Source organism: Protopterus annectens, chromosome 5.part1 (assembly GCF_019279795.1).
Source record: "Protopterus annectens isolate FY-2018-M chromosome 5.part1, PAN1.0, whole genome shotgun sequence".
NCBI classification, from domain to species: domain Eukaryota; kingdom Metazoa; phylum Chordata; order Ceratodontiformes; family Protopteridae; genus Protopterus; species Protopterus annectens.
This window is the reverse complement of record NC_056736.1, coordinates 334,602,370-334,617,573: the sequence shown is the minus strand read 5'-3', so window position 1 is coordinate 334,617,573 and position 15,204 is coordinate 334,602,370. Positions and strand designations below refer to the sequence as shown.

The 15,204-nt window shown below is 43.4% G+C and overlaps 1 protein-coding gene across 1 annotated transcript in view; it reads right to left on the bottom strand.

The window, feature by feature from the left end:
* The window catches only part of LAMTOR1 (late endosomal/lysosomal adaptor, MAPK and MTOR activator 1), a gene marked incomplete in the record, with an annotated part of 457,624 nt that overhangs the window by 302,449 nt on the left and 139,971 nt on the right, over positions 1–15,204 (bottom strand). The window contains 1 exon segment of the mRNA XM_044073018.1: positions 12,979–13,056. Coding sequence (XP_043928953.1) covers positions 12,979–13,056 — 78 coding nt within the window.

Genomic DNA, 15,204 nt, shown 5'->3' with positions numbered 1-15,204 from the left:
TGTTGTGATGGTTTGGCTTGCTCGAAAGTTGTGGAAGGGTAGGCCTGGGTTTGACTGGCATGCTTGAGCCCACCATAGGAACTCCTGTTTTAGGCATGGGATTAGTGGTATTTCTGCTTCTAGGCTGTGCCTGTGTTGGGGCCATAAATTCTTTAGGTACCACTGTAGTTTTCTCATATGCAGTCTGGCATGTGGGACCAAGATTATGCATGATGCCATGAAGCCCAAGGCCTGCAGAACTTTTCTTGCTGTTAGCTTGTTCTGTTTTGTTAATGCCAAGAAGTAAAGAGGAAGTTCTTTTTGTTTTTCTGCAGTTAGGAATGCCATTTGTTTTACTGTGTCCAATTCCGCGCCCAAGAATGTCCTTGTTTGGGATGGTATCAGCCTTGACTTTTGTAAATTGACTGTGTATCCCAGGGCTTGTAGCAAGTAAATGACCCTTTGTAAATCTGTTGTCAGCTTGCTTTTGTTGTCCGCTTGTAGCAGGCAGTCGTCCAGGTATGGATAAATTTGGATTCCCTGTAGTCTGCAGTGGGCGATTACTGATGCCAGGCATTTTGTGAATACTCTGGGCGCAGTAGATAAGCCAAAGGGCAATGCTGAGAATTGATAATGCTCTGATCCTGCAAGAAATCTGAGGTATCTTCTGCAATTTGGTCGAATGGGGACGTGCAGGTATGCCTCCTTGAGATCTAGAGTTACCAGCCAACACTCCTTGCCCAGCATGGGAAGAAGTTGCTGTAGGGTCAGCATTTTGAATTTTGGGACAATGATGTATGTGTTTAAGATGGACAGGTCGAGAATAGGTCTCCAACTTTTTTCTTTTCTTTGAACTAGGAATAGTCTGGAGTAGAATCCTTTGCCCTGTTCTGTTATTGGTACTCTTTCCACAGCTCTCATCTTTGTTAATTGCATTATCTGCTGTAGAGCTTCTATTTTTGATTTGGAGGCAGGTTTGGCATTCCTCTTTTGACTGGTAAAGTGTGGAAGTGGAACCGGTATCCTTGGTCTATGGTTTGCAAAATCCACTTGTCTTTTGTGATATAGTGCCAATTTTTCGAAAATAAGGCTAACTTTCCGCCTAATGGTGCTGCTATTTGCTCCCTGGTAGGCGGAGTTAGAGTCAAGTCACTGTGATTGTCCTGTTGCAGTGGTAGTGGTTGTGTCTGTGCCTCTGTTATTACCTTGCCACTGTCGTCCTCTGTAGGCACCTCCTCTGGATTGATTTCTGCCTCTGGGACGTCTATTCCTGCCCCTTTGGGATCTTGTGGAGTCAGGAAAGGACCAATTTTTGGCAGGCCAGTTCCTGCTAAACCTTGGGGGCTGAACCTGTAAGAAATCTTTAACTGTTTGTACAGATTTTGCCTTCTCTTCCATTTTCTTCATTACCTGCTGGGCAGGTGTACCAAATAAACTGGCCTTATCCATAGGAGCATCTAATAGCTTAGCTTTAACATGATCCGGTAAGGCCTGCTCTTTCAACCATGCATGTCTTCTTATCACTGTGCCAGTCATGGCTGATCTAAATGAAGCCTCCAGTGCATCATAGCCACATTTTAAGGAATGGTTACTAACCTGTTGTATGTTATTTACCATTTCTAATACATATTTCTTATCTATAGAGTCATCAGAGGATAGCTTTTTAGTTAACTGATCAAGCATAAACTCTTGGTATTGTATCATGTGAAACTGACAGTTTAAAGCTCTAGCTGAGAGGGTAGCAGAAGTGTAAACTTTTTTGCCCCATCTGTCTAACGACCTGGATTCCCTTTCTGAAGGTATAGGGTTTTTTGTTGTGGTCGAGGCTACTGCCTTAGGCCCCTGGGAAATAGTTTTGGGGTCCGCCAGTGGGGCCTTGTATAGGTGGTGATGAGTGTCTGGCACCCTGTAAAATCTATCAGGTTTGGCAGGGGCTGGAGGTAAAGAATCAGGAGCAGTACAGCATCATTAAATGCATCATCCACAACAGGCAAAACAGGAGGAATAGCTAAGGGCCTATGTTGTGGTAAGTGCAGAAAAGTCCCTAAGCCTTTTTCTTGAATCTGAGAAATCTTGTCCCTGCCATTGGAATTGCTCTCTCATGGCATGTAAGGTTTCCCCAAAGGAAAATTCCTCTGGTGGAGAGGCAGCTGGAATGGATTCTTCAGCATCAGAGTCTTCATAAGTAGAAAAAGGATCCTCTGGCTGTTCTGCATTGTCGGAGTCATCCGCAGAATCATCAGAGGACACTGGCTCGGGGGGCTCTGTCCTAGGTCTCTTTTCTGGTGGCTGAGAGGCCCTGTCTGGGTGAGATTGGGATCCCCTAATTAAAGATATTAAATCTTCTGCCAGAGTAAGCATTTGTGAACTAGAAGGGGCCTGTGTGAGGGAGGTTTAACAGGCACTGACTTAGCAGATTTGGCTGCTTTAGCCCTGGCAAAGGCCTTGATAGACATGGCTGCAGGGTCTTGCAGCACCACGTGCTGGGGTAGATACATCCAACGGGATGGTGTCAGATAACTCACTAGAAGCCACAGTTGTAGGCAAAATTTCTGAGGCCGATTCAGGTAAAGTAGTGGGAGCCTCAGTAGTAGTCATGGATTCGGCTGAAGATTGACCAGTTTTCTCGGTTTCGGCCGAAACCGAGACACTCATGTTTGCTTGACCGTGGTTTCGGCCGAAACCGCGGGCCGCGAGTGTCGGTCTTTTTCCTTGCGTTTTTTGACAATTTGGGTAGTTGGAGGATCCGACGGCATAATGTACGCAAAGTCTGAGCCGAAAAACTGTTCAGCAAACTCCGACCGACGCCTTAGCGTTCGTTGGTTGAAGGAAGCACAGGCCGAACAGGCTGCTACGTCGTGGTCTGGGCCTAAGCAAGGCAGACAGTAAGAGTGGAAATCTTTATGAGGTATTTGTTTCCCACAAGTTAAACAGTTATTGACTTTTTCTGACATCGGCTGAGGCAAGAAAGAGTCCCCAACGGGGTACTTAGCTTTTAGAAGTCTTGATAGTATTCGGTAGTAGTAATCTCTGGATCTGACCGACCGGCACTTGCGAACAGCTTCTGCTTCGGGCGCCACGCGGCAAGAAAGACTGAGGAAAATGGCGTCGGCTGATGCTTTTATACCCGAAGACCAGCAGAGATGACGTCGGGTGGAGTGCGACATCAGCCAAAGCCAGACCCAGACTTTGGAATCCGGCCGAACGAAGGGCTGCCTGACGACAGGACAACCCAGTTGTTATGACTGCAGATGCATCCATGAAGGACATCAAGCTTCCCATCCACGTGAAGTACAGTCAATCCCTAGCCGTATTTAAGCATAACTTTGACCAATAGGTGGGAAATTGGAAATCATCCCTGTTGCCACCTATCCATTTTTTTTCTGGACTATCTACAATCAAATCAATTCTCTGGTAGTCAGGAAAACACTGTACAAACTCCAGTATTCTGTTTCACAAAAGGAAACAGACTATCAGTGTTTGTTAAATTGGCTGATTTACTATGCTTTTTTTACAGAAAAGCATACACAGCAAATCGGCTGAAAGCAGGCATCACAAACAGAAAAAGAGGGCGTTCCCATCAGCTGATAAGCATGGATAGGAGAGGGGGTAGAGTTATGGATGATGCAAGGGGTGTGTCTTAGTCCAGTTTTAGCCACAAAGAAGCTGGCAACTGTGTGTGTGTGTGTGTGTGTGTGTGTGTGTGTGTGTGTGTGTATATACATATATATGTATGTATGTAAGTGTATATATCTATCTCCAGGTGCCTTTATTTCAAGCTCATTTAGCATTAATGGAGTAATGCTCGTTTTATGTTTTGGTTCCTAATTTTCTTAAAAAAGCCTATAAATGTGGGCAGATCTGAAGATGCATATTTGTGAAAGTGCTGGCACACTACAAGCCACCTCTGGCACAAATGTTTTAAGACCCATTACAAAATAAGACAAGAAATGGGAAAACATTTTCAGATAATAAAGTGTTTAAAAATTATTATAAATGACTTATGTACTTCTTATTGCATACATCTAATTCCCAATATGTATTTGACTCTGCACCAGATTTACAATCTGTCAATCACGAGCAGGGGTTCACTGTAAGAGACCCGCCCCAGGGAGTGTCATCACACCATTGATACGCTCCCAGGGCAGGCACACCCTGCCACAAACGCCCCCAACTCGGGGATATAAATGAAAAACACATTTCAAACAGCACACAGCGCTCATCTGCCTATTTGGAATAATCTCAAAGCTTCTAAAACGAATTCAGTGTTGTAGAGTCTTTCTTTTTTTCACTTTTGGTGAAGGACTAATGCAACTGAAAGATTCTTTAAAGGAGCATACAAATGACCGCAAAACATCTCAAATTTAGGCTTCAAGCAAGTAGGAAGATGGTTTTTAAAAAGCACTGATTTTAGTGGTTTTGGCTTCGTTTAGGCAAATATAACCCCCTTTAGCACTAGAGGGACACTTAATGCGGTGTTTTGCAATAAACATTGCCAGCCACACTTTCCACATGAATCATCATCCAAGACAAGCAACAAAGCTGCAAAATAAAAGTATAATCCAGTCCTCTCAGCTTACTTTGGCTGCATCTGAATGAAGAAAGCACATCTGATATATTAAAAATTTTAACATTAAAAAATGATTATGCCTCACTATTGTGACCAGCAGGCACATTGCTGAGCTATCCAGAAGTCAGTGCCTTAACAGGAAAACAGACAAACCACTTCTCCTTCCATTCAGCACTGGTCCCAACCTCTTAAGACTCAATAACCTGGAGACACTAAGAATTTTCCAAAGTATCACCCATTGCTCTACCTTCCATTATTGCTATCCTCTTCTACCAGCAACTTCAAATGGTATATTTTCTACCTTTTTACTTTAGGAACATATTTCCTTACCTTTTTACTTTGGAGGAAAAATACAATGGAAGCTACAATCTTGATGACCAAATTCCTTGCAACAGTCTCCTTAGCTTGGATGGTATCTACCCATGGTTTGAGATAAGCAAACGCCAAATCATGCACCCACTCTTCCACATATTTAATTGTCAAGCATACAAAATGAAATTCCTGACATATGGAGATGTATAATCGTTAATCCCTTTTTCAAAGCCGACTCCCAACCTAATAGAGTTTAGGCTACTCTCCTGTCTAACTGCCTTTTGTAAGATCTAGAAAAAAATGCCCACATCCAACCCAGTTACTATGTAAAACTACAATATCCTGTTGATGCATCAACAGTAATTCTGAAGTACAAGACTTATGAAAGCCTTTTGGACCTTAATATCCTCCAAATTATGGACAAAGGCACCCTTATAAGAACTAATCTTACTGCTCTTAAAAAAAGACTAAACAATCAAAATTTCAAAATTGTCCATTCAATAGCTGAATTCAGCCCCACCATAGCAGAATGATTTTTCCAGCCATCTTCAGAGAATGTTTAAACAATGACTATAGCCATGCCACTGATGTAGGTAAAGCCCTAATAACCCAGGCAACCATGGTTCAATTAGTGGCTTGGGCATTTGATGGCACAGCACGGACTACTGGTGTGTCCATCCAGGGGGCGCAGGGTAGGTTTCAGCTAGTTCTTACTGCTGCTCCTGATGAGACCACTGGTGGACACCAGGGACAGAGGTGAGTGTGTGTGTGTGTGTGTGTGTGTGTGGGGGTGGATACAGTAAGATGTGAATGCTTCCACTCAAACCACTAATGGTAATTTGTGTTGGCCATAAAGTGATGTAGGCACCTAGGTCATAACCCAAAGAGAGGGTTATGGCCTACATATAAAACTCTTTGCTGGGATGCTCGTGAGAGTACCAAATCTCCAGTGAGTGCATGAATGATATCAGCTTAGGGCAAGTCTACCTTAGGGGATCTGCAGGTATTCACCCCTACTGAATGAACAAGCATGTGTCCAATAGGAGGTGGCTCGATGACTGGTGGGCACAACAGTGGTAAAAAAAAAAAAAAGGCAAAAATCTAGACTCTACACTTCCCAATCGGTCCTCAACTCAAGGGACACAAGATCCAGACACAACCCCCCCCCCCCCCAAAAAAAAAAAAAAAAAAAAACTTCTCCCTTTGTATCAACAGGATTGCTGATCAATCTAGATTCAAATTCCTACTTTATGCAGACAATATCATCTACCTTTTCTTTCCTTTCCATTGCACCAATTCTAAATTTTCAACTGCACTTTAAGATCTCACCATCTGGCTTTTCTGGAACAATCTCATTCAAACTCCTCATCCTTTTTGTAACAAATTAAAACCTCAAATCAGCCTCCACCAAAATGGGCCTTTATTAACCTCATCTCCCCTCTTCAGAAAGTACAGTTGTGTACACTTACCATAAATGTAGGTGTTAAGAGTCCATTCTATGTTGCAGTCATCACACTTGGGTTATCCTGCCAGGGGTAGCCCTCAGTCAGCCCAAATACCAGAGGCTTAGTACTTTTTTGTCGGTTGCTGTCGCTCCAGGATGGACGTCAGGTCTTCAGTGGTATAAATCAGGCAGCAGACGCCATTACATCAATTTTTCTTGTCCCAACTGTCAGGAGCCCCCAAATAGAGAGCTAGGTTATGGTGGAAGAACACCACCAGTAGAAAGTTGTTGTTGTCTTTCGGCTTTTCCCAGTTAGGGGTCACAACAGCAGAACTCCGGTCCGCTAATGATTGGCAGTAGATTTTCACGAATGCTGAGGTGTCAGCTCGACGTTCAACCTTCAACGAAGGCACGCACATTTACGCACGTCTTTCTAACGCCCACCCAACCGCGGGGAGGACATGCACCACCAGTAAATCAGGACTGCAACAGTGAATACACTCGAACATCTACATTTATGGTAAGTGTACACAACTGTACTATGTTCTTCGTGTTTCACACTTGGGTTGATTCCCAAAGCTGAAGAAAAGGGTGGAGGCAGTCAAGACTGGGGGTTGGCTAGGATGCCCTGCAAGACTGCAGTTGCAAAACCTGCCCTGGATTTGGAGAATATAAGCAGGTGGTAATGCTAAGTCCATGTTGCAGCCTCCAGTATGTCCCTGGTGGGGACTCCTCTGAGAAAAGCTGCAGAGGTGGAGGTTGCACCAGTGGAATGCGTCCTGACCCCCTTGGGGGGGGGGGGGGGGCGAGTGCAGAAATGGATCCAGTGTGCTATCCATTTGAAGACTGTTTGGATATGGCCTTGCCTTCTGCCCCTGCTGCAAAAGCTTACTAGCAATTGCTCTGTTTTCCTGAAAGATTTAGTCCTATCCAGGTAGAATCTGAGCTGTATGTGCACATCTAGAGAATGCAGAAGTCTTTTCCCATTGTTTTGTGGGTTACGGAAAAAGGTGGGTAAATGAAGTGATTGGTTGAGAGCCACACTGGACACCACTTTAGGCATGAAAGTTGGGTTAGTCCTGAGGGAGACTGTCATCATGGAAAATAATGAAGGGCTCTACAGCCATGAGTGCTTGTAGCTCTGAAACTCTTCTAGCTGAAATGATGGCCAGAAGCAAGCCTGTTTTCCAAGAGAAGAATTTTAACTCTGCTGAAGCTGCAAGCTCAAAGGGGGAGGGGGGGGGAGGGTGATCTTTTCCAACACAAAATTAACATCCCAAGCTGGGTAGGAGCTCTTCTGGGTGGCCTTAAATTGTTAGCCACTCTTAGGAACTGTTTGATGACAGGGTATGAGAAGAGAGATGGCTCTGTGCTGTAATGAGCAGAGATGGCAGAGGCATGAATTTTAATAGAAGAGAAGGATAGGACCCTGTGTAGTAGGTCTGCTAGGTAACCCAGGATGAGAGGTAGGGAGGGCTATGCTGTTTCAGCTCCTGTAGCCTGGATCCAGGTGCAAAACCTTTTCCACTTGTCAGCATAGGACTTTCTAGTGTTGGGGCATCTGGCCTCATATATAATATCTAGGACTTGTTTGCTTAGGCTGGCAGCTGGAGGAGAGGTCAGGGTATAAGCCAGGCTGCAGGTTCGGGGTCTGCAATTGCGGATGCATGAATTCTCCATTCTTCTGAGTCAGGAGAGTTGGGATTTGAGGTAGGTGCCATGGTGGCAGGGGTGACAGGCTGCGCAGTAGTGGGTACCAGTGCTGGCGTGGCCAGTCTGGAGCAATCAAGCTTGCCCTTGGTTTTCCTTCCTTACTTTGAGCAGTACCCTTGAAATTAGTGACAGAGGGGGAAATGCATTGATCAAGAGGGTTACCCATTGGAAGGATACAGCATCCACTTTCCAGGCCTTACTTTGAGGTTCCCTGGTGCAGAATTTGCTGAGCTGGTGATTGCTGTGGGAGGCAAAAAGGTCCATCTTCGGGGTGCCCCATTTCTGGGTTACAATTTTGAAGGTGCTGTGGTCTAGCTGTCACTCGTGTAGGTCTAGCAGTTTGCAGCTTAAGGTGTCTGCCAGAGAGTTTAGGGAGCCTGGCAGGAATTGTGTCAGCAGGTATATTTGCATGGCTGAAGCCATGTGACAAAGGGTCATGGCGGGCCTGCAGAAAGGATAAGAGTAAGTTCCTCTCTGCTTGTTGATATACTGCATCACTGTGGTGTCTGTTTTGATCACTAGAGGCCCCAGGGATAGTAGGGGTCTGAAAGCTATCAGAGCATGCTGAACAGCTAGCATCTCTTTTTGGCTGATGTGCGGACGTATTTGATTTGGACTCCAATGGCCTTGAATGCACCCACTGTCCAGGTGTGCACCCCAGCCATAATCTGATGAGTCTGTGGTGAGGGTCTGGGTGGCGTGGGGTTGTGAGAAGGTAAGACCCTTGTTGTGGTTGCATGCTGCGCCCACCAAAGGAAATCTTTCCTTAGACAGGGTATCAAAGGTACGATAGTTTCCAGGTCCTGAGAAGTGTTGACACCAAAGGCTTTTTAGGTACCACTGTAGTTTCTGCATATGCAGTCTGGCATATGGAATTAATATAATGCAGGAGGCCATGAACCCTAGAGCTTGCAGGATTTTCCTTGTGGATAACTGGGTTCTGGTGGCTAGGTGAGAGAAGTAGCCTGTCAGGTAGGCTGCTTTTTCTGGAGTAAGGAAGTCCAACTGGGATGCCGTTTCCAGGCTTGCTCTCAGGAATACAGTTTTTTGACTGGGGACTAGTTATGATTTCTTTTTGTTTGCAGTATACCCTAGGGAGGTCCTTTACAAAGGTCAGGTGCTGTAACAGCTTTTCCTGTCTGCCTGAATCAGGCAGTCATCTAAGTAGGGGTAAATTTGAATATTTCTTTGTCTGCAAAAAAGCAATGGCTGGAGCCAGGCATTTTGTGAAGTCTGGGAGCAGTGGATAAACCAAAGGATGCGGAGAGAACTGAAAGTGCATAGATCCTGCCCTGAAACATAGATATTTCCTGCAAGATTCCCTGACTGGGATGTGTAGGTAGCCTTCTTTTAGGTCTAGGGTGGCTAACCAAGCATCCTTGAAAAGCACTGGAAGAAGCTGCTGGAGGGTGAGCAATTTGAATTTTAGTATCACCGGGAAAGTGTTTAGAACTGATAGATCGAGGATTGGGCACCAGGTGCCCTCTTTTCTGGGTACCAGGAAAAGCCTGGAATAAAAACCTTGGCCTACCTGGTCTGCAGGAACAGGCTGCATTGTCCTCATGGAGAGCAGGGAATGGACTTGTTTACTGGCCTCTGCCCACTGGTTTGGAGAAAGATCTGGGAACCCTTTTGGGGTTGGAAGAGTGTGGAAATAAAATATGTATCCCTGTGACACTATGTTGAGGACCCATTGGTCATTGGTAATGGAGATCCAGTTGATTGCATGCAAGGAGAGTTTTCCTCCTAGGGGCACAAGCAGGTGGGCAGAGGTAAGGGGTGGACATATAAAGTCATTGCGAGTTCTTTCCATAAGGGGGTGGCTTAGCACTCCCTGTTTTTGAAGTGGAGGAACTCCATTGCTTAGATCTCTGCATGCCCTGGGACTGCTGTCTGGGGGGGGGGGGGGGTCTGCTTCCCCTAGGTCTTGGCTGAGCTGGCCTGGAAGGGGCCAGAAAGGACCAGTGCTTGGATGGGCAATGCCTACTGAACCTCGGAGGCTGGACCAGTAAGAAGTCTAACTGTATGCATAGATTTAGCTTTTTCTTCCATCTTTAAGACTTCTTCTGCCTTGGTGCCATGCAAATTGTCTTTGTTCAATGGTGAGTCCAACAGTTTTGATTTGACATGGCCTGACAAGGTCTGTTCCTTAAGCCAAGCATGCCTTCTAAGTACAAAACCAGTGACTGCTGCTCTGCAAGATGCTTCTAGGGCATCAAAGCCACATTGCAAGGCATGTTTAGTAACTTGGCTTGTAAAATGCATAAGCTCTTGTAATTCTTTATTTTCTGCACAAGCAGGAAAGGTAGATTTTTTTGTTTGAGGAGGTCCATGGTATGTTGCTGGTATTTCAGCATGTGGAACTGACAATTTAGCACACTAATGGCAAGGGTTGCAGAGGTGTATACTTTTTTTACCCCATCTGTGTAAACCTCGGGAATCCCTGTCCTAGGGGGTGGGATTCTTAGCTGTGGTTGCTTGAATTCCTTTAGGTCCTTGGGAGATGATATCTGGGTCAGCAGTAGGATTTTTGAAAAGAAATTTATGAGAGTCAGGGACTCTAATACCAGTCAGGTTTTCTGGGAGGAGGAGGAGGAAGGGTGTCAGGAGTAAAACTGGATCCCATAAAAACATCATCCACAACATCCATGACAGGAGGAATGGCTAAAGGTCTGTGCTGTGGAAAATCTAAGAATTCCCCGAGTCTCTTTTTGAACTGAGGATAGTCCTGACATTCCCATTGGAAATGCTCCCTTAAAGTATGTAGGGTTTCACCAAATGAAAAATCCTCTGGAGAAGAGTCAGAAGAAATTGATTCCTCTGCATCTGACTCCTCATAAGCAGATAAGTGTTGCATGTCTTCATATTCAGAAACCTCAGTCATCGGACTCCTAGTTAGATAAAACTGCTGGAGACGAGTCTCTTTTCTTTTGGAAGGTGTAGTTTAGCTTCCCCTAATAAGCATGATAAGGTCTTCCATTATTTTAAGCATTTCAGACTGAGGCATGGAAGCAGGTGCCTGAGCTTGGGTCGTAGTTTTTTTAGGTAGTTCGCACCTGGGGCCTTAGAAACTCAGTAGTGAACTGAAGAAGCGAAAGATGGTTTGTGCCAAGTATAGGTAGTGCAAAGAACGTCCTCGGAAACCGGTGCCTGCTCAGCGGCTCCGGACCCATCCAAGGTAGAGACATCCGCAGGACCCATCCAAAGTAGAGACATCCGCAGGATCCTTAGTCAAAGAAGTGTCTCACGGCATACCGGACTCCAAACTGGTCTCGGTAGCGGCCTGCGAATCCACAGACATGGGCATCAGGGACTGCAAAAGTGCCTCACTGAGGACCGGAGAACTGGCGACTAGCTTAACAGAAGAGTCATCAGCAGTTTTGGACATGAGCAGTTTGTCTGTCTTTATCCTTACGTTTTTTCAGAAGATAGGTAGTCGGATGGCTTACCGAAGCCATATCAGAATATGGGGACAGAGAGAGAAAATATTTAGCTGCAATAAGGGCCCGATGACGTATAGTTCTGGCATTGAACAAAGCACAAAAGTGACAGCGAGGTATGTCGTGGTCTGGGTCTAAACAGGTGATGCAGTAAGAATGGAAGTCTTGGTGTGGTATTTATTTTCCACAGGCGAGACAATTGCTAACTTTTTCTGACATCAGTTGGAGCAAAAAAAGAAAAGGATCCCCAATGGGCTACTTAGCTTTAGAAGACTTAAACTTCAATTCGGAAATGAAACTTGGGTAGCGGCCTACTGGCACTTGTGCGAACTGCTTCTGCTTCTGGCTCCTAGGCAAGAAAGACTGATGCAATGGCGTCAGCTGCCTGATGTATGCCACAGACAACCTGACGTCAGTCCTGGAGAGACAGCAACTGATGCAGAAATACTAAGCCTCTGGTATTCGGGCCGACTGAGGGCTACCCCTGGCAGGATAACCCAAGTGTGATAACTGCAACAGTGAAACACGAAGAACATCATCTCTCATTTTACATAACTTAGGATTTGTGTTAAACAATCACTTATCTTAGATGGCCACAAACAGCAAGACAAATATTATGTTATTGTTGACAAGTCTACTCTACTGATAGCAGAAGTGTTAAAAGGAAAGGCATACTACTGGCTCAAATGGAATAACACTTTCTACCATGTGTTACACCATCATAAAATAAAGACCATCTCTAGAAACAACTTGCACTATAATTTGAAGAATCAACCCTTAACCCCTCTAATCAACAGCATCACTGCTCTGTTGCAGTAAAGGCAAAATTGTTTCCCAGAGAATCAAGATTTCTTACACAGATTTCAACAATTCAAACTCCTGAAATATCCCTTCCTTACCAGCACATTGACTAAAGCCTTTAGCAAATAACCCTGACATGGAAAATGATGGTGCCATCATTCAGATGTCTACATAAACACAAAGCAGTGACTTGTACCTTTTCTACTCCAGCTTTCCTTTGAGAGAGTAATGCTTCTGCTTTTTCTCCTAGATAAAGAACTCTGCTGCCTTTTCCAATACATATGATCCACTGAAGCATTAGCCACTGACATGCATCAATCAACTCTTCACTACATTTCTCTGTGCAGGCTGTAAAAACATACTGTGTACCAGGTCACTACATAATGTACTAGTATTACTAAAAGTAAACTACAAAATGTACTCGCTTATGTTCTTAACATTTGGACTTAATCTACTGCACTGTGTGTGGTCAGAAGGAAAAAAAAAAACCCTGTACATTCAAACTGAACACTTCACCTGGATCAGTACATTAATCCAGTTATCAAATGACTTAAAATCTTTTTAATTGGATCTCATTTCCACATTGGTGTACTCTAGCATACATAATAAGATTCAAGGATAAAGTGCAAAACAGCCTACTCACAGGTAAACCTACACTACATTTAGATGGGACGTATCACATTGCCTCCCATATAAAAATCAATTGTCTTATTTTGTACCTGTACTGTCGCGCTCTGTCCATGTACTCGTGCTGTTCCATACCTTGGGTATCTGCTGCAGACACATCAATGATGTTACTAAATGAAGGGAGAAAGGGAAAACAAAGACGTATAAACATTAAAACATTCACCAAGTTGCAAAATGTTCTATATACACGGCAAGCTATCAACTACTTTTTAGTCTTAAAGTACGTTTAATTAACTCCAGTAGTAATATACGTTTTAAAAGTCAGTTACCTTACTTAGTACATTTTTGTTCTTCACTACATATAACCTTTTGTACCTTGTAATACTGTTCAAGTATCCTTTTATAATCTTGATAATCTTGTGTATTCAACACTATTTTGCTTGCATCTCCGGTGAGGCTCGGGTTGTTGTTGAAAATGATACTAGAACCAGCTCTACCAAATTAAAAACAATCAAACATGCACAGATGCAAGTAACTCTTCCCCTCGTACTCTTGTACAACTATACTATCTCTTTACCAAAGTAGATTTACCATTACAGCAGATCTTCAGAGTGGTAAATGTAATAGTAAAGTCATAATTCAGGCTTTATCCACTTATCAGTCCGCATTATCGGATACTAATTTCACCAGCTCTGCCACAGTGCCCTTTAAGGCCAGTTTTGGTCTCGTGTCTGCATTGAGTTCACTGGTGAAAAGTGAACAGATTCACTAGTGGAAGACCAGATATTCAAGAAATTAGATGAAACATATTTGAGTCCAGTCTCGAGTCACAAAACAAAGACTCTCCTGCGCAGTTCTACTAGCTAGTTGATTCTGTAGATCTGGAATTTTACTTGCTAACAGAGAGGGTTCCAGAGCCTATTCAAAAATATGAAATGCCTCTCTCTAGCTGCATAGTCATAATCTTCTTCATACTGTGTCATTTTTTTTCTTGAGACTGACTTGAACTGATAGTCTTGGGCTCTTGGGAGACCATGTTTGCAGATTGTCACCAAAACATGAACTTTGAGAGGTGGAAGTAATGCCATTCTTGTGATCGGAATAGCTTCTTTATGTTTGTGTTATAGCAATGACCATATCCAGAAGAGCCATGTATCTGTTACATTTGGGATACAACAAAGTTTCCTCAAACGTGATCTTGCTTGAGGGATCAACAGAATGCAAGACATGAAACGGTCTTGTGAAGGTTTGCTGCTTAGTCAAATGTACCAGTACCTCTCTTCTCTTGCCACGTTAGACAGAATAAAAGTAAATGAGATGCACACACTAAATACATATCAGATACTTACAAGAAGCACTGGAATATTTTGAAATCATTTTAGGATCTTTCATTCAAGATTTCTCCTTATCCCAAATAAACTCAAGAAAGTTGAGACAAATGTTTAAAGGAACAAAATAAGGGTAGGGGTTTTTATGGCAATAAGGGCATGAAACAAGGTTTTAAATGTTCATTTTATCCATTTATTTGCATAGATAGGTTATTTATACATCCTACCACAGACAAAGAATTATTATCTAGTGTTTCAGTGGCCTGTGATGCTAAGGAAATTGTCTATTTAGCCAAGTGCATTGCATGTACCTCATTTTATATAGGTAACAGAAGACAAAAAAAATCTGACAGATACACGTAGATGTGCTGATAAATGCCCTATATAAACAAAGCTATGGAGGAAGCTAGATACTTATAAATTTAGAGTTCTAGATATAATATATCATAGTACTACAGGGGGCTGATGCAATTTTGCACATGGGGGAGGAAAAAAAAAAAAAAAAAAAGAGGAGGGAATATGACTGGATATGTAGGCTCCATGAAGTTCAGCCACCAGAAGTAAATGGCACATTTAATTTAAAGCCCATATAAAAACTAAAGACAATTAAAAAAAATGGAGTAAAAATAAAATAAGTAGAATTAATTTACATAAGCTATAAAGGATTTTTTTAACAAAATTTTTTTGTATATTAGTTTAGTCAGCAGTGAGTTTTTAGTGATGTTTTTACATTGTTTTTGTCGTGATTTTTAGAAATATTTAAAAGTTGTTGCTCCATTTTTGTCGTTTACAACCAAGTTTTAAGCTGTAGTGTTCTTGAGCTATGTGGCTCATTTTCTCTGTGGGGTTCCTCCAACCTCTCCAAAAACATGCTGACTGTTTCCACCTGAAACTCGCCAAAAATGGAGCTGTGGGCTCAGACCAGACTCTAGATGGTGGCTACAGGGGGAAAGATTTGAACAGACGAACTAGTTTGGTATGAACTGTGGT